Source organism: Mustela nivalis (assembly GCF_964662115.1).
Source record: "Mustela nivalis genome assembly, chromosome: X".
Taxonomy (NCBI): Eukaryota; Metazoa; Chordata; class Mammalia; order Carnivora; family Mustelidae; genus Mustela; species Mustela nivalis.
The window spans coordinates 69205592-69225971 of record NC_139040.1 but is presented as its reverse complement, the minus strand read 5'-3'; the positions used below and the strand labels follow the sequence as shown (position 1 = coordinate 69225971).

Sequence of the window (20380 nt, the reverse complement as noted above, 5' to 3'; positions counted from 1 at the left end):
GTTTTGAGGTGGAGTCTTTTGGTTTTTCCACATAAAGTACCATATCATCTGCAAAGAGTGAGAGTTTGACTTCTTCTTTGCCAATTCAGATGCCCTTTATTTCTTTTTGTTGTCTGATTGCTGAGGTAGGACACCTAGTACTATGTTGAATTGCAGTGGTGACAGTGGACAGCCCTGCCATGTTCCTGACCTTAGATGAAAAGCTCTCAGCTTTTCCCCACTGAGAATGATATTTGCTGTGGGTTTTTCATTGCTCTTGTAATATTGAGGTAGGTACCCTCTATACTTACACTGTGAAGAGTTTTGATCAAAAAAGAATGCTGTACTTTGTCAGATGCTTTTTCTGCATCTACTGAGAGTATCACATGGTTCTTGTTCTTTCTTTTATTAATGTATTGTATCACACTGATTGATTTGCAGGTGCTGAACCAATCTTGCAGCCCAGGAATAAATCCCACTTGGTCATGGTGAATAATCCTCTTAATGTATTGTTGGATCTTATTGGCTAGTATTTTGGTGAGAATTTTTGCATCCATGTTCATCAGGGATATTGGCCTGTGATCCTTCTTTTTGATGGGGCTTTGTTTGGTTTGGGGATCAAGGTAATGCTGGCCTCTTAAAATGAGATTGGAAGTTACCCTTCCATTTCTTTCCAAAAAATGGAACAGTTTCAGGAGACTAGGTATTAATTCTTCTTTAAATGTTTGGTAGAATTGCCCTGGGAAGCTGTCTGGCCCTGGGCTCTTTTTTGTTGGGAGATTTTTGATGCCTGCTTCAATCTCCTTTCTGGTATGGGTCTGTTCATATTTTCTGTTTCTTCCTGGTTCAGTTTTGGTAGTTTATATGTCTCTAGGAATGCATCCATTTCTTCCAGATTGTCAAATTTGCTGGTGTATAGTTGCCCATAATATGTTCTTATAATTGTTTGTATTTCTTTGGTGTTGGTTGTGATTGCTCCTCTTTAATTCATGATTTTATTAACTTGGGTCCTTTCTCTTTGGATACATCTGGTCAGTGGTTTATCAATCTTATTAATTCTTTCAAAGAACCAGCTCCTAGTTTCATTGTTCTACTGTTCTTTTGGTTTCTATTTTATTGATTTCTGCTGTGATCTTTATTCTCTTCTCCTTCTGGGTTTAGGCTTTCTTTGCTGTTCTTTCTCCAGTTCCTTTGGGTGTAGAGTTAGGTTCTGTACTTGAGACCTTTCTTGCTTCCTGAGAAAGGCTTGTACTGCTATATACTTTGCTGTGTCCCAAAGATTTTGAACATTTGTTTTTTCATTTTCATTTGTTTCCATGAATTTTTTAAATTCTTCTTTAATTTCCTGGTTGACTCATTCATTTTTTAGTAGGATGCTCTTTAGCCTCCATATATTTGAGTTCTTTCCAAGTTTCCCCATTGATTGAGTTCTAGATTCAATACATTGTGGTCCAAAAATATGCAGGGAATGATCCCAATCTCTTGGTACCAGTTGAGACCCGATTTTTGACCCAAGATGTGATCTATTCTAATGTTCCATGTGCACTAGAGAATAATGGGTATTCTGTTGCTTTGGGATGAAATGTTCTGAATATATCTGTGAAGTCCATCTTGTCCACTGTGTCATTTAAAGCCTTTATTTCCTTGTTGATCTTTTACTAAGATGATTTGTCCATTTCAGTGAGTAGGATGTTAAAGCCCCCTACTATTACTGTATTATTGTTGATGTGTTTCTTTGATTTTGCTATTAATTGGCTTATTTGGCTGCTCCCATGTTAGGGGCATAGACATTTAAAACTGTGCGATCTTGTTGGACAGATCCTTTAAGTATGATATAGTGTCCTTCCTCATCTCTTATTATAGTCTTTGGCTTAAAATCTAATTTCTCTGATATAAGGATTGCCACCCCAGCTTTCTTTTTATGTCCATTAGTGTGGTAAATGGTTTTCCACCCCCTTACTTTTAATCTGGAGGTGTGTGTAGGTCTAAAATGAGTCTCTTGCAGACATCATATTGATGGGTCTTGGTTTTTTTATCCATTCTGATACCCTGTGTCTTTTGTTTGGGGTATTTAACCCAATTACACTCAGGATAACTATTGAAAGATATTAATTTAGTGCCATGGTGTTACCTGTTAGGTGACTGTTACTGTATATTTTCTCTGTTCCTTTCTGGTCTATGTTACTTTCAGGCTCTCTCTTAACTTAGATGACCCCTTTCAATATTTCCTGTAGAGCTGGTTTGGTGTTTACAAATTCTTTTAGTCTTTGTTTGTCCTGGAAGCTTTTAATCATTCCTTCTATTTTCAATGTCAGCCTACCTGGATATAATATTCTTGGCTACATATTTTTTCACATTTAGTCCCCTGAAATATCATGCCAGTCCTTTCTTCCAGGTCTCTGTGGATAAGTCTGCTGCCAATATAATGTTTCTACCACTGTAGGTTACAGACCCCTTGTCCCAAGCCACTTTCAGGATTTTCTCTTTGTCACTGAGATTTTAAGGTTTTTTTTAAAGATTTTATTTATTTATTTGACAGAGAGAGATCACAAGTAGACAGAGGGGCAGGCAGAGAGAGAGAGGGAAGCAGGCTCCTTGCTGAGCAGAGAGCCCAATGCAGGACTCAATCCCAGGACCCTGAGATCATGACCTGAGCCAAAGGCAGCAGCCCAACCCACTGAGCCACCCAGGTGCCCCGAGATTTTAAGTTTTATTATTAGATGATGGGGTGTGGACCTATTTTTATTGATTTTTGAGAGGAATTGATTTTGATGTTTGTTTTTGGTCCCCAAATTAGGGAAGTTCTCTGCTATAATTTGCTCCAATATACATTCTGCCCCTCTCTTTCTTCTTCTTCTGGGTCCCAATTATTCTAATATTGTTTCATCTTATGGTATCACTTATATCTAGAATTCTCCCCTCATGATGCAGTAGTTGTTTATCTCTCTTTTTCTCACCTTCTTTATTCTCCATCACTTGGTCTTTTGTGTCACAAATTCTCTCTTCTGCCTCATTTGTCCCAGCAGTTAGAGCCTTCATTTTTTATTGCACCTCATTAATAGCCTTTTTTATTTCAACTTGGTTAAATCTTAATTCTTTTATTTCTCCATAAAGAGATTCTCTAGTATGTTCTATGCTTTTTTCAACCTCAGCTAGTTTCTTTATACCCATCATTCTCAACTCTATTCCCATCATTCTCAACTCTATTCCTGACATCTAACTAATGTCCATATTCATTAGGTCCCTGGCAGTCAGTACAAGCTCTTGTTCTTTTTCTTTTTTTAGGTGAGTTTTTCAGTTTTGTCATTTTGTCCAGAGATGAATAAATGAATGGGGTGACAATAACCCCAGAAAAATATACACTAAACAAATCAGAAAAGACCTGAAATCAGGGGGAAAAGGAAAGGGGGAAAAAATAATACCATCATGCTGATTAATATAACAGAGCCACATACTAGATTTTTTTAAGATTTTATTTATTTACTTGACAGAGAGAGAGATCACAAGCAGGCAGAGAGGCAGGCAGAGAGAGAGGGGGAAGCAGGCTCCCTGCAGAACAGAGAGCCCAATGTGGGGCTCAATCCCAGGACCCCAAGATCACAACCTGAGCCAAAGCCAGAGGCTTTAACCCACTGAGCCACCCAGGTGCCCCCATATACTAGATTTTGAGTGTATTTTGGTATGTTCAAAGAAACTGTCTCCCAAAGTTTTAAAGAAAGAAAATATATATATATATATTAAAAAATGTGTGTGTATGTATATGAACACATATGTGTGTGTGTATATATACATATATATATATATGTATATATACACTAAAATAAGAGTAAATATGATGACAGGATGGAATATGACTGTAAAGATGAAAATTTCAAAGTATTTTTAAAAAGGAATTGATAAGGTAAGAAGTTTGTTGAAAAAAGAAAGAAAAAAAAATTTAGAAAAAAGGGAGAGAGAATGTGATCAGGCAGGAGACTAGAGCAAAGCCATACACTAGATTTAGGGTATATTTTGGTCTGTTAGAAGAAACTATATCCCAAAATTTTAAAGAAAGAAATATATATATATATATATATATATATATATATATATATATATATATATATATTTAACCATATATATATATGGTTAAACATAATGAAGGGATAGAATATGACTGTAAAATTGAAAATTAAAAAGATTTTGCTTTTTTAATTGATAAGTATTTGGTAAGATGTTGCTTTAAAAAGAAGAACAAAAATTCAAAAAAAATAGAAAAAGAAAAAAATTTACTTTGAAAGACTAAAGACTAAAGAATCATGGGGGGAAAGCCATGAATTCAATATGCTGTATTCCCCTAGTGCAAGAGTTTTGTAGTTCTCATTGATGGGTAAACTTGGTCTTGGCTGGATGTTTTTGCTGATCTGGGGGAGCAGCCTGTTGCAGTGATTCTCAGATGTCTTTGTCCAAGGTAGAATTACACCACCCTTGCCAGGGGCCAGGCTAAGTAATTTGCTTGGGTCTGCTCTCTGTAGCTTTTGTTCCCTGAAAGCTTTCCATACAGCTTTGGAGGACAAGAATGAAAATGGGGGGCTCCCAATCTCTGGCCCCAGAGTAGCTGAGAACTTGGGGCCCCACTCCTCAGTGAGCCCTCAGAGAAAAGCAGTCAGTCACTCCTCTCTTCGTGGTCTCCAGCCACACTCTGTGGTCACCAACCTTTCTGGCTCTGGCTCATAACCCCGTTTGGAGTTTCCAAACTCAGCAGATTTCTGTGGTACACTCCTGTGCCACTCCTCCTGGTGGAGAAAGAGGAGTCTCCCTGGATCTGCTGCTTGTTGAGTCCCTGCTGAAAGAGTAGTGGTCCAACTGTGGTGCAGATCATGGTTTATGGTAACCTCGAGATGAGAGCCCCAGTCTTTTCAGTCAGCTTCCCTGCTCTGATACCTGGGAGCTCTGCCACACTCAGGCACCCCCAGTCTTTCTGTGACTGCAAGTGTTCTGAGACCACACTGTCCTAGCAAGGGCTCCACCTCCCAACCCCATGCCCACTTAACCAATGAAGTGACATCCTTCAGTGGAGCAGACTTCTAAAAGTTCCAGTTTTGTGCTCTTCTGCTCTGTCACCTAACAGTGGCCAGCTAATGGAGGGTCCCTCCCCCATGGTCTATCTTCCCATATATCACCTTGGATTCACTTCTTCACACATCCTACCTTCCAGAAAGTAGTCACTTTTCTGATCATAGAATTGCTTCTATTCTTTTCTTTGATCTTCTGTTGATTTTGTGGGTTTTAAGAATGGTTTGATCACTATCTAGCTAAATTCCTGGAACCAGATGAAATTTAGGTCTCCTACTCCTCCTCCACCTTGCTGCTCCTTGATTTCATTCATTTTTATGGATGAGTAATATTCTACTGTGTATAATATACCTCATCCTCTTTATCCATTCCTCAGTCAGTGGACACTTGGGCTGCTTTCATAATGTGGCTATTGAAGATAATACTGCTAAAAACATTGGGGTGCATGTATCCCTTTGAATTAGTATTTTTCTGTTCTTTGGATAAATAACTACCACTGGGATTGCCAGATTATAGGGCAGTTCTATTTTTAACTTTTCGAGAAACCTCCACTCTATCCCACAATGGCTGAACCAGTTGACATTTCCACTAACAGGACAAGTGGGTTCCACTTTTGCTACATCCTCCCCAAAGTCTGTTGTTTCTTGTTTTGCTGATTTTAACCATTTTGGCAGGTATAAGGTGATATCTCATTATAGTTTTGATTTGTGTTTCCTTGATGAGTACTGTTGAACATCATTTCCTGTGTCTTTTGGCCATCTACATGTCTTCTTTGTAAAATTGTCTATTCATGTCTTCTTCTCATTTCTTAACTGGATTTTTTGTTTTTTGGGTGTTAAGTTTGATAACTTCCTTATAGATTTTAGATACTAAGGCTTTATCAGATGTGTCACTTGCAAATATCTTCTCCCATTCCAAAGGTTGCCTTTTACTTTTGTTGATTATTTCCTTCATTGTGCAGAAGCTTTTTATTTTGATGAAGTTCCAACAGTTTATTTTTGCATGAGTTTCCCTTACCCCCAGGAGACATATCTAGAAAGAAGTTGTTATGGCCGATGTCAAAGAAGTTACTGTCTGTTCTTCTTGAGGATTTTTATGACTTCATGTCTCACATTTTAGTCTCCTTTCCATTTCAAATTGATTTTTGTATATGGTGTAAGAAAGTGGTCGAGTTTCATTCTTTTGTAAGTTGCTGTCCGTTTGCCTAACACCATTTGTTAAGGAAACTTATATTTCCCCATTGGACCTTGTTTCCTGCTTTGTCAAGGATTAATTGACCATATAGTTCATTTCTGGGTTTTCCATTATATTCCACAAATATGTTTGTCTATTTTTATGCCAGTACCATCCTGTTTTGATCACTATAGCTTTGTAATATACCGCAAAGTCTGGAAATGTGATGCCTCCAGCTGCTTTTCTTTTTCAAGGTTACTTTAACCACTTTAGTGGTTCCATACAAATTTTAGGATTATTGTAGTTCTGTGAAAAATGCTAGTGTTGTTTTGATAGGGATTGCATTAAATCTATAGATTGCCTTGGGTGATACAGACATTTCGACAATATTTGTTCTTCCAATACAGGAGCATGGAATATCTGTCCATTTCTTTTTTTTTTAAGATTTTATTTATTTATTTGACAGAGAGAGATTATAAGTAGGCAGAGAGGCAGGCAGAGAGAGAGGAAGGGAAGCAGGCTCCCTGCCGAGCAGAGAGCCCGATGTGGGACTCGATCCCAGGACCCTGAGATCATGATCTGAGCCGAAGGCAGTGGCTTAACCCACTGAGCCACCCAGGCACCCTATCTGTCCATTTCTTTATGTCCTCTTCAATTTCTTTCATTGGTGTTTTATAGTTTTCAGAGTACAGGACTCACTTCTTTGGTTAGGTTTATCTCTAGGTATCTGTTGTTTGGGGTGCAGTTGTAAATAAGACTGATTCCTTAATTTCTCTTTCTGCTGCTTCATTATTGGTGTATAGAAATGCAACAGATTCCTGTACATTAATTTTTTATCCCACAACTTTACTGAATCTATCAGTTCTAGCAAATTTTTTGGTGGTCTTTCTATAGAGAGTAACATGTCATCTGAAAACAGTGAAAGTTTTACTTCTTCCTTATCAATTTGGATGCCTTTTACTTCTTTTTGTCATCTGATTGCTGTGGCTAGGATTCCAGTACCTTGTTGAAGATAAGTGATGAGATTGGGTATCTTAGTCTTGTTCCTGACCATAATGGAAAAGCTCTCGGTTTTTCCCCATTGAGGATGCTATTAGCTGTGGGTTTTTTATGTATGGCCTTTATTATGTTGAAGTATGTTCTCTCTAAACCTACTTTGTTGAAGGTTTTTTTTTTTATTATTCAAAAAAAGGTCCTGTGCTTTGTCAAATGCTTTTTCTGTATTTATTGAAATGATCCTATGGTTCTTATCATTTTTTATTAATATGGTGTATCAGCTTGCTTGATTTATGAATATTAAACCACCCAAAGATAAGTCCCACATGATGAAGATGAATGGTTTTTTTGGTTTTTTTTTTGTTTTTTTTTTTTAATTTTATTTATTTATTTGAAAGACGGAGATCACAAGTAGGCAGAGAGGCAGGCAGAGAGAGAGAGAGAGGGAAGCAGGCTTCCTGCGGAGCAGGGAGCCCGATGCGGGGCTCGATCCCAGGACCCTGAGATCACGACCCGAGCCAAAGGCAGCAGCCCAAACCACTGAGCCACCCAGGCACCCCAGATGAATGGTTTTTATAATGGATTCAGTTTGCTAGTATTTTATTGAAAATTTTTGCATCCACATTCATCAAGGATATTAGCCTGTAGTTCTCTTTTTAGTGGAGTCTTTATCAGGGTAATTCTGGCCTCAAAGAATGAATTTGAAAGTTTTCTTCCCTCTATTTTTTGGAAATGATTGAGAATAGGTATTAACTTTACTTTAAGTATTTGGTAGAATTTACTTGTGAAAAAAATTTTTTTTAATTTACCTGTGACATCAACAGGTCCTGGACTTCTGTTTTTTGGGAGGTTTTTTGGTTTTGTTTTGTTTTATTTTGTTTTGTTTTGTTTACTGGTTATCAGTGTGTTCATGTTTTCTATTTCTTCCATTTACAGTTTTGGTAATTTATGTTTCTAGGAATTTATCCATTCTTTCCAGGTTGTCCAATTTGTTGGCATATAGTTTTTCATAATATTCTCTTAGAATTGTTTGTATTTCTGTGGTATTGGTTATTTCTTCTCTCTTAATGATTTTATTTATTTGAGTCCTTTCTCTTTTCTTTTTGATACATCTGCTAGGGATTTATCAATTTTTGTTAATATTTTCAAAGAACCAGCTCCTGGTTTCATTGATCTGTTCCATTGTTTTTTTTTTTTAGTTTCTATGTCACTTATTTCTGCTCAGATGTTTATGATTTCCCTCCTTCTTCTGGCTTCATTTATTATTCTTTTTCTAGCTTCTTTAGGTATAAGGTTAGGTTGTTTATTTGAGATTTTTCTTGCTTCTTGAGGTAAGCCTGTGTTGCTATATACTCCCCTCTGAGGGCCACTTTTACTGCATCCCAAAGGTTTTGGACTGTTGTTTTCATTTTCATTCATTTCCACATATTTTTTATTCCCTCTTCGATTTCTTGGTTGACCCATTCATTCTTTTGTAGCATGTTGTTTAACCTCCATGCATTTGTGGTCTTTCCAAAAAGTTTCTTTTGGTTGATTTCTAATTTCATAGTGTTATGGTCAGAGAAGGTGCATGGTATGATTTCAATCATTTTGTATTTCTTAAGGCCTGATTTATGACCCAATCTGTGATCTATCCTAGAAATGTCCCATGTGCCCTGGAAAGGAACGTGTATTCTGTTCTTTTAAGATGGAATATTTTGAATATATCTATTGAGTCCATCTGGCCTAGTGTGCCATTCAAAGCCATTGTTTCCTTGTTGATTTTCTGTTTAGATGATCTACTGGTATAAGTGGGGTGTTAAAGTCCATTACTATTATTGTATATTATCAGTTAGTGCCTTTATGTTTGTGATTATTGTATATATTTGGGTACTCCATTGTTGGGTTCATAAATATCTTCAATGTTATATCTTCTTGTTGGATTGTCCCCTTTAATATGATATTCTGATCATCTTTATCTCTTGTTACAGTCTTTGTTTTAAAGTCTAGGTTGTCCAATATAAGTATTGCTACTCCCTCTTCCTTTTGACATCACTTTGCATGAAAAATATTTCTCCATCCCCTCACTGCCGATCCACAAATGTCTTTAAGTCTGAAATGAGTCTATTGTAGGCATCATATAGATTTTTTATCCATTCTGAAACCCTGTGTGTTTTGATTGGAGCACTATTTCATTTACATTCAAAGTAATTACTGATAGAAAGTAATTATTGCCATTTTATTACTTGTTTTATCATTGTTCCTGGAGATATTCTCAAAACCTTTCTTACCTTTTGTCACTTTTGGTCTACTCTTTTCACTCAGAGACTCCCCTTTAATGTTTCTTGCAGAACTAGTTTACTCACAAGCTCTTTTTGTTTTTGTCTGGGAAACTTTTTATCTCTCCTTCTATTCTGAATGATAGCCTTGATGGATAGAGTATTGGCTGCAGATTTTTCCCATTCAGCACTTTGAATATATCATGCCACTCCCATCTGCCTTGCCAAGTTTCTGTTGAGAAATTTCCTGCTACACTTATGGGTCTTCCCTTATAAGTTAAGGACTTATTTTGTCTTGCTTCTTTTTAGATTTTTTTCTTTATCACTATGTTTTACAGATTTAGATACAGTGGGTCTTGGTGTTGGCATGATTTTGTTGATTATTTTAGAGAGGGAGGGGGAGGGACAGAGGGAGAGAGAGAATCTTAAGCAGGCTTCACACCCGTGCACAGCCCATTGCAGGGCTCCATCTCACAACCTTGAGATCATGCATGACTTGAACTGAAATCAAGAGTCAGATGCTTATCCAAATGAGCCATCCAGATGCCCCATGCTCTGTTGATTTTGATTGGAGTTCTCTGTGCCTCCTGGATCTGGATGTCTCTTCCCTGCCCCAGATTAGGGAAGTTTTCAGCTACTATTTTCTCAAAAAGATTTCTGCCCCCATTTTCTCATTCTTCTTCTGGGACTCCTATAATATGAATGTTATTATAGTTCATGGAGTCACTGAGTTCTCTAAATCTATTATCATACTGCATAATTCTTCTTTCTCTCTTTTGTTAAGGTTCATTATTTTCCTTTGTTTTTTTCTTCTTTGTCACTAATTTGTTCCTCTGCCTTTTTCAGCCTGCTCTTCACTGCATCAAATCTGTTTCTAATCTCATTTATTGCATCCTCCCTCTCTGATTGATTGGGGTTTTTTAACTGTTTTATCTAGGTGGTAAGGGACTGCCTGATGTCTTTTATTCTTTTCTCAAGGCCACTGAGTATCCTTATGATTGTGGCTTTAAATTCTCCATTAGACATGTTACTTATATATGTTTTACTTAGATCTCTGACTATGGCCTTATCTTGTTCTTTCATTTGGGATAAGTTCCTCTGTCTTTGCATTTTGTCTACTCTGCTTTCCTCTTCTGTCTTAGAAAAGATAGTTATGCTTCCTTCTCATGAAAGTAATGACTTTATGAAGAAGAGGTCATATAGTGTCCAGGGTCTGGCACATCTGGGTGTTTCTCTGGTGTGTGATACTTGCACTCTGCCATTGTATTTTGTCTGCTCTGTCCTTTAGGCCAGTCATCTGCAGAGGCTCTCATTGTCTTCTGTGAGCAGTGTTTGGTCCCTGACCTGAATGTGGCAAATTTTAACTAGGTATGCAGTGTTCTGCTTGTGAAATGAGACCAAAAGAACTGAAGCCTTACCGACCTCTCTGGTCAGGAGACATGGTGTGGGCAGAGGGTTGTGCTCATCTTCCCACTGTGCTGAGACTGAGGCAAACTTGACTGAGAGGGGCAGACCCACTATAGCACAGGGGATTGGGTCTTGGTGTAAGCAAGGTAAGCAGCCGGTGTCAGTGCTGCTCTGCTTCCCACAGGTGACTCTATGTTTTTGCTGAGGGGCAGGATGGGAAATAGCATCTGCCAGCTAATTTGTTTCTGGAGAGATGTCTCCATGAATGCTGCCTATCAGGGAAGAGCTCTGAGAAGAGTGAATAATCTCCTGCCTGAACACCCCAGGTGTTTGTCACATCACTGTTTCCATGCTTTCTGCCCCTGGAATTTTTTTTTTTTTTTTTTTTTTTTTTTGCCTTCCTTCATTCCAGGAGCAGGGTAGTTACCTCCAGACTCTATCCCAGCCAAGCCTGCTGACCTTTAAAACTCTAGTCCTTAAGCCCTCCAGTTGCAAGAACTCGTAAAATTCAGCCCCTCATTTTCCAAGCCAATGGCTTTGGGAAAACTTCTCCTTGTGCCTTCTCCCTGTCTGTTCCTCTATTGCCTTTCTCTGTGAGCATGGCTCCCTTCCTCTGCATCACCTGAAATCCATTTCTCCCCTAAACCATGTCTCCACACTTCTACCTTCTTCAGTGTAACCTCTTCCCTCCCTTTAGTTGTGGAATCTGTTCTGTCAGTCTTCAGGTCAATTTCTGGGGGTTTTAGGATGATTTGATAATTACCTAGTTGTGTTCATGGGGTGAGATTAGTCTAAGGTCCTCCTACTCCACTGTCATATTCCCTCTCTCTCTAGCTCATTTCTTTTTATAACTGAATAACATTCAATTGTATAGATGAACCACAGTTTGTTTATGCATTCACTATTGAATGATAGCTTGGTTTCTTCCAATTTTTGGCAATTACAAATAAAGGTACTATAAATGTTCATATGTTGGTTTTGTTTGGGGATAAATTTTCAACAAATTTGGGTAAATACCTAGGAGTACAATTGCTGGGCTGTGTGGTAAGAGAGACTCTTAACTATAGGAAACAAACAGGGTTGCTAGAGGAGAGGTGGATGAGGTGATGGGATAATTGGGTGATAAGCTTTAATGGGGGCACATGATGTGATGAGCACTGGGTATTATACACGACTAATGAATTATTGAACTCTACATTGGAAACTAATGATGTACTACATGTTGACTAATTGAATTTAAATTTAAATTTAAAAAAGAAAGAACCCGCGAAACTCTCTTCCAAATTGGCTGTACCATTTTGCATTCCCACTAGCAATAAATGAGCATTCCTGTTGCTTCACATTCCTGTCAGAATTTAATGTCATCACTATTTTGGACCTTAGTCATTCTAATGGGTATGCGGTGTTATCTTATTGTCTTAATTTGCATTTCATGTACTTATTCATAATCTAAATATGTTCTTTGCTGACATGTCTGTTTAGATCTTTTTCCCATTTCTTTTTTTTTTTTTTTTTTTTTAGGTAAGCTCCATGTTGGAGCCTACTTAATGTATGGCTTGAAATCAAAACCCGGAGATCAAGACCTGAGCTGAGAGGTGCCTGAGTGGCTCAGTTAAACATCTGCCTTCAGCTCAGGTCATGATCCCAGGGTCCTGGGATCAAGCCCCACATTAGGCTCCTTGCTCAGCATGGATCCTCCTCTACCTCTCCCTCTCCTTCTGCCTGCCACTCTGCCTGTGTGATTTCTCTTCTTTTCCCTCTCTCTCTCTATCTCTCTCTCTCTCTCTGTCAAATAAATAAATAAAATTTTTGAAAAACACCCAAGCTGAAATCAGGAGTCAGCTGCTTAAACACCTGAGCCACCCAGGTGCCCTCTTTTTCCCATTTCTTAATTGGATTTTTTTGTTTCTGATTGTTGAGTTTTACGAGTTTTCTATTTTTGATACAAATCCTTTATTAGATATGTGTTTTGCAGATTTTTCCCCCATTCTGTGGCTTTTATTTTGATTCACTTAACAGTGTCCTCCATGCGAAAGTTTTTAATTTTAATCTAAGTTATCCATTTTTTTTCTTTCATGGTTTGGGTTTTTAGAGTGCTACCTAGAAGCCCATTGCCAAACCCAATGTCACTTATATTTTCTCCTTTGCTATCTTCTAGGAGTTTTAGAGTTGCTGATCTATATTGAGTTCATGTTTGTGAGCGGTATAAGGTCAGCATCTACATTAGTATTTTTTTCATATGTGGATGTCCATTTGTTCCAAGACCATTTGTTGAAAAGCCTGTCCTTCCTCCATCGGATTGCCTTTGCCCCTTTGACAAAGATTAGTTGAATATATTTGTTTTGACCTATATCTGATCTCTATATTCTGATTCATTCATCTGCCTGTTTATTACTCCACCAATACTACACTGTTTTTATTACTATATCTTAATGCTAAATCTTGAATCAGGTAGTGTCAGCCTTCCAGTTTTGTTCTTATTCTTCATAGTGTACTAGATACTTTGAATCTTTTTCCTTTACATATAAACTTTAGAATCAGTTTTTTATATATATTCACAAAGTAATTTGCTGGGGTTTTTTTAAGATTTTATTTATTTATTTGACAGGGAGAGATCACAAGTAGGCAGAGAGGCAGGCAGAGAGAGAGAGGAGGAAACAGGCTCCCTGCTGAGCAGAGAGCCTGATGCGGGACTCGATCCCAGGACCCCGAGATCATGACCTGAGCCAAAGGCAGCGGCTTAACCCACTGAGACACCCAGGCGCCCAAGTTGCTGGGATTTTGACTGGTATTGTATTGAATCTATAAATCAAGTGGGGGGATGACATCTTAACAGGATTGAGTCTTCCTATCTATAAACATGGAATATCCTTCTATTTATTTAGACTTTGATTTCTCTCATCAGAGTTTTGCAGTTTTCTCTAAATAGATTTTGTACATATTTTGTTTGATTTATACTTAAATCAATCTCTCTCTCTCTGTCTCTCTCTCTCTCTCTGGTGCTAATGCAAATAGTGTTGGGTGTTTTATTTCAAATTCCAGTTGGAATTCATTGCTAGTATATAGGAAGGCAATTGACTATTATATATTGGGTTTGTATCCCACAGTTTTATTATATTTGCTTGTTAGTTCCAGGAGATTTCTTTTGTCAATTTTCCAGGACTTTTTATATAGAAAATCATGTCATCTGCAAACACAGACAGTTTTATTCCTTCCTTCACAACATGTATAACTTTTATTTCCTTTTCTTGCCTTACTGCACCAGCTAGGTGTTCCAGTATGATTTTGAACAGGAGTGGTGAAAGTGAATATCTTTGACTTGTTTTCTACCTTAGAGGGAAAGTATCTACCTCTCACCATTAAGTGTAATGTTAGCTATAGATTTTTTGTAGACTCTTTTTTTTAATCAAATTCATGAATTTTCCCTCTGTTCTTATTTTGATGAGATTTCTTAGCATAAATGGATGTTGGATTTTGTCAAATGATTATTGAAATGATCGTTTGGTTTTTCTTCTTTATCCTGTTGATGTGTGATGGATTAATTCATTTTTGAATGTTAAATCAGACTTGCATACCAGGAATAAATCCCATTTGGTTGTGGTGCATAAATCTTTTAATATATTGTTGGATCTGACTTGCTAATATTTTCTTGTGGATTTTTTAATCTATTTTCAAAAGAAATATTGGTCCATTGTGATGGAACTAGAGTGTATTATGCTAACCGAAATAAGTCATTCAGAGAAAGACAAATATCATATGATTTCACTCATATGTGGAATTTAAGAAACAAAACAGAAGAACATAGGGGAAAGGAAGGAAAAATGAACTAAGATAAAAAATGGGGGGGGGCAAACCATAAGAGACTCTATAGTTAAGAGAACAAACTGAGGGTTACTGGAAGGGAGGTGGGTGGGGGGTGAGCTAAATGGGTGTTGGGCATTAGGGAGGGCACTTGATAAATCACTAAATTCTACTCTTGAAACCAATACCACACTATATGTTAACTAACTTGAATTTAAATTTAAAAAATGAGGAGAATGGATAAACAAATTGTGGTATAATCATACCATGAACTGTTACTCAAAAATTGTAAATATTGTCTCCAGTAATGTATTTTGACTTCTTCAAAATTTATATATGAAATTTTTCCTAATTTTCTCTCACTTTTCCCTTCTTAATAAATGAAATTTACTATTGACATTTAATTGAAAAAAAAAAAGAGATATGTTGGCCTGTAGTTTTCTTTGTTTGTTATGTCTTTGGTTTTGTTATTAGGGTAAGCATTACCTCATGTGATGAGTTAGGAAGTATTCCATCTGCTTCTGTTTTCTGGAGCAGGTTGCAGAGAACTGATATAACTTTTCCCTTAGCTTTTTGGTAAAATTCACCAGTGAAACCATCTGAGCCTGGTTCCTTCTGTTTTAGAATGTTATCAACTGTTGATGCAATTTCTTTACTATATATAAATGGATTAGCATTTATATATTATGCATTCAAACTATATATTTTGTGTGAGTTTTAATAGGTTGTGTAAATTTGTGGGCATGGAATAGTAGTAGTATTTCTAATATTAGTCATTTGTGTCTTATCTCTTCCTTTCTTGGTTAGCCTGTGTAGAAGTTTATCAATTTTATAGATCTTTACAAAGAACCACTTTTTGGTTTCTTTGATTTTTTTCTATTGCTTTCCTGTTTTCAATTTCATTTATTTTTGTTCTTATTTTTATTATTTCCTCTTCAAATTGCTTTGGATTTAATTTGCACTTCTTTTTCTGTTTCCTAAGGTAGAAGCTTAGATTAGATATTTTCCAAAATAACTTAGCTCTTTCTCTTGTTCTAATATATTATTTTCAAGCTATCTTTGCATTGTTGATTTCCAGTTTAATTCCATTATCATTTAAGAACATAGTTTTTATGATATCTATGCTTTTAAATTTTTTGAGGTGCATTTTATGACACAGAGTGTTTATCTTAGCAAATATTCTATGTGAACTTGAGAAGACTGCATACTGTTGGATCAAGTATTCTATAAATGCCGAGATTTAGTTGATCATGATTCTATTCAGCTCAACTGTATCCTTAATGATTTTCTACCTGCTGGATATTTCAATAGTAATTGAGGGATGTTGAAGTCTACTATAATAGTGGATTCATCAGTTTTTGCCTCATATTTTTGGCACTCTGTTATTTGACATATACACATTAAGGATTGCCATGTCTTCTCACAGAATTTGTCTCCTCATCATTTATGTAATTCCCCACTTTATCCCTGATCATTTTCCTTGTTCTAAAGTCAGCTTTGTCTGAAATTTATATATATATATATATATATATATATGTAAATATATATGTAAATATGTATGTAAATATATATATATATTTCTTTTTGATTATCATTAGCATGGTATAGCGTTCCCTGTTCCTTTATTTTTAATCTACCTGAGTCTTTATATTTAAAGTGTGTTTCTTATAAATGACATGTAGTTGTTTCATGGGATATTTTATCTACTGTAACAGTGTCCTTTAACTGGTATATTTAGAACATTCACATTTAAAGTGATTATTGATATAGTTGAAATAATTTCTACTATTTTTGTAACTAAATTTTTATATATCTACAATACTTGCTTACTATTCACTGCCCGTTTTCTTTGTTTTTTTGTCTTCTCCTTTACTGACTTTTCTGATTTTAATGAAGCATTTTATATAATTCCATTTTATCTCCTCTTTTAGCATATCAATTATACTTCTTTTTAAAAATTGAGTGATTGCCCCAGAGTTTGAAATGCACATTTATGGAGCACATTATAGGTGCACATTATAGCACAGTCAGTTAAGTGTCCAACTCTTGGTTTCAGCTCAGGTCATGATCTCAGGGCCGTAAGATCAAGCCCTGCATCAGGTTTCATGCTCAGCATGAAGTCTTCTTGGAGCTTCTCTCTCCCTCTCCCTCTGCCCCTCCTCCCCACTCTCACTCACTCTCTCCCTAAAATAAATAAATAAATCTTTTAAAAAAGAATATACATTTATGACTTAACCAAATCCACTTTCAAATAACACTATGCCACTTTACTGGTAGTACAGCTACCTTATAGCAGAGTATTCCCAATTCCTCCCCGTTCCTTAGAGCACTGCTGCCATTTCTCTTATCCATAAACTATAATCACTAAATACATTATTGTTATTATTATTTTGAGCAAAATATTATCTATTCAATCAGTTAAGAAAAAGCAAAACAAAAGATTTTATTTTACTTTTATTTATTCCTTCTCTAACATTCCTCCTGTCTTTACATAGATCCAAGTTTCTAACTTATTCATTTCCTTTCTCTGAAGAACTTTTCACATTTCTTACAAGGCAGTCCTACTAACAATAATTTCCATCAATTTTTGTCCAAGAAAGTATTTCTTCTTCATTTTTTGAAGGCTAATTTTGCTGGATATAGAATTCTAGCTTGGCATGTTTTTCTTTTAACACTTTAAATATTTCACTGCACTATCTTCTTGCTTAGTTTTTTAAGATAAGCCAATGTAATTATCTTTGTTCTCTTATAGGTAAGTTGTCCACCACCACTCCCAACTTCTCTGAATATTGTATCTTTGTCTTTGTTTTTCTGCAGTTTGAATATGATGTGTCTGGTGTCAGCCCTTTGGTATTTATCCTACTTGGTGTTCTCTGATCTTTCTGGATTTGAAATTTGGTGTCTGTAATTACTTCTAGAAAATTTTCATTCAATATTACATCAAATAATTCTTCTGTTTCTTCCTCTTTTTTCTCATTCTAGTATTCCCATTATGTATATGTTACACCATTTGTTAATTGTCCCACAATCATTAGATATCCTCTTCCAACTTTTTTATTCTTCCTTTCTCTTTGCATTTTATTTAGGAATTTTCTATTAACATATCTTCAAGGTCCCTGATTCTTTACCATTAAATGAATTCTTTTATAATGATTTTTTTGATTGCCAAAGTTACTTTTAATTTAATTTTTTAAACTAAAATCAAAAACAAAAAAATAGTTTACTCACTTCTGCCCTGCCCCACCCACTGCCCCAGTTCTGGCAAGCACCAATTTGTGTCTGGATTTATGAGTTTAGTTTTTTGGTTTTTATTTTTTTAGGTTCTACATATAAAGGAGATCATATGGCAGTTGACATCCTCTGGCTTATTTCATTTAGAATAAAACCCTCAAGGCCTATCCATCTTGTCACAAATGGCAATATATTATTTTTATGACAAAATAATCTATTTTATACACAAACACACCACATCTTCTTTAACCATTTATCCATCAATGAACACTTGGGCTTTTTCCATATCTTGGCTATTGTAAATAAATGCTTCAGTGAACATGGGGGTGCACATATCTTTTTGATTCAGTGTTTTCATTTCCTTTAGATAAATACCCAAGAGTGGAATTGCTGGATCATATGGTAGTCCTATTTTTAAATTTTGAGGAACCTCGTTACTGTTTTTCATAGGGACTGCATCAATTTACATTCCCACTAACAATGCACAGGGTTCCCTTTTCCCTATATCCTTGCCAATACTTACCAATCTTTTGTCTTTTTTTAAAAAAGATTTTATTTATTTATTTGACAGATAGAGATTGCAAATAGGCAGAGAGGCAGGCAGAGAGAGAGGAGGAAGCAGGCTCCCTGATGAGCAGAGAGCCTGATGTGGGGGTTCATCCCAGAACCCTGGGATTATGAACCGAGCTGAAGGCAGAGGCTTTAACCCACTGAGCAACCCAGGCGCCCCTGTCTTTTTTTTTTTTTTTTTTTTTTTTAAGATTGTATTCATTTATTTGACAGACAGAGATCACAAGCAGCAGAGAGGCAGGCAGAGAGAGAGAGGAGGAAGCAGGCTCCCCGCCAAGCAGAGAGTCCTATGTGGGGCTCGATCCCAGGACCCTGGGATCATGACCCGAGCCGAAGGTAGAGGCTTTAACCCATTGAGCCACCCAGGTGCCCCGTCTTTTTTTTTTTTTTAAGAGAGCACAAGCGTGTGTATAGGCAGAGGGAGAGAGAAAGAGAGACTCTTAAGCGGGCTCCATGCCCAGTGTAGAGCCAGACACAGGGCTCAATCTCATGACCCTGAGATCATTACCTGACCCAAAATCAAGAGTCAGATGCTTAACCGAGTCACCCAAGCACTCCCAATTTTTTGTCTTTTCGAAAATGACCATTCTGACATGTATAAGGTAATATCCTATTCTGATTTTGATTTGCATTTCACTGATTAATGATGTAAAGCAAGTTTTCATATGTCTGTTGGCTATCTGTATGTCTTTGGGGAAATGTATATTCAGATCGTATGCCCATTTTTTAATTGGGTCATTTGGGGGCTTTTTTTGCTATTGAGTTGTAAAAGTTCTTTATATATTTTAAATATTAACCCCTTATCAGATAAATGATTTGCAAATATTTTCACCCATTCAGTAGGCTGCCTTTTCATTTTGTCAATGGTTTCCTTTGCTGTGCAGATGTTTAGTTTGATGTAGTCCACTTATTTGTTACTTCTCTTGCTTTTGCCTTTGATGTCAGATTCAAAAAAATCTTTGCCAAGACCTTTTTGTCAAGGACCTGACCACCTATCTTTTCTTCTAGAAGTTTTCTGATTTCAGGTCTACATTCAAGTCTTTAATACATTTTGAGTTAGTTTTTAAATATGGTGTAAGATAGTGGTCCAGTTTCATTCTTTGCATATGGATATCCAAATTTTCAAACACCATTTTTTGAAGAGACTGTCCTTTCCCCATTGTATATTCTTCACTCTTTTGAAAATTATTTGACTATATATGCATGGATTTATTTCTTGGCTCTTTATTCTGTTCTATTTATCTATATGTCTTTTTTTATGCTGATAGCATACCATTTGAATTACTAAAGCTTTGTAATATAGTTTGAAATCAGGGAGCATGGTGCCTCAAGCTTTGTTCTTCTTTCTCAGATTGCTTTGGCTATTCAGGGTCTTTTGTGGTTTCATACAAATTTTAGGATTGTTTGTTCTATTTCTGTGGAAAATGCCATTGGAATATTTGTAAGGATTTCATTGAAATTTTATTACTTGGATAGTATGAACATTTTAACGATATTAACTCTTCCAATACTTGAACATGGTATATCTTTCCATTTATTTTTTTCTTTTTCCATTTATTTCATTAATGTCTTCTAGATTTCAATATACAGGTCTTTTACATCTCTGGTTAGGGATATTCATAGGTATCTTACGGTTTTGGGTGCAATTGTAAACTGTTCTCTTAATTCCTATTTCAGATAAACCATAATTCATGTATACAAATGCAACCGATTTGTGTATTGATTTTGTATCCTGCAACTTTACTGAATTTATTAATTCTAAAAAACATTTTAATAGTCTTTAGGGTTTTTGTATATAATATCTTGTCAACTGCAAATAGTGACAGTTTAAATTCTTCCTTCCCAATTTAAATGCCCCTTAGCTCCTTTTCTTAAATAATTGCTCTAGCTAGGACTTCTAATAAATACTC

At 36.2% G+C, this 20380-nt stretch overlaps 1 protein-coding gene across 6 annotated transcripts in view; it reads left to right on the top strand.

Moving 5' to 3' along the window:
- The window catches only part of EDA (ectodysplasin A), a 509608-nt gene that overhangs the window by 451463 nt on the left and 37765 nt on the right, over nt 1-20380 (top strand). Inside the window, exon 3 of one of the 6 annotated variants that reach the window (XM_082716208.1) lies at nt 12390-12466. The exons of the other annotated variants lie outside the window; for them this stretch is intronic. Within the exon in view, the coding sequence (XP_082572334.1) occupies nt 12390-12460 (71 nt within the window). The 3' untranslated portion in view covers nt 12461-12466. Of the gene's footprint in view, nt 1-12389; nt 12467-20380 lie in introns of those variants that run through there. 6 annotated transcript variants of the gene reach the window in all.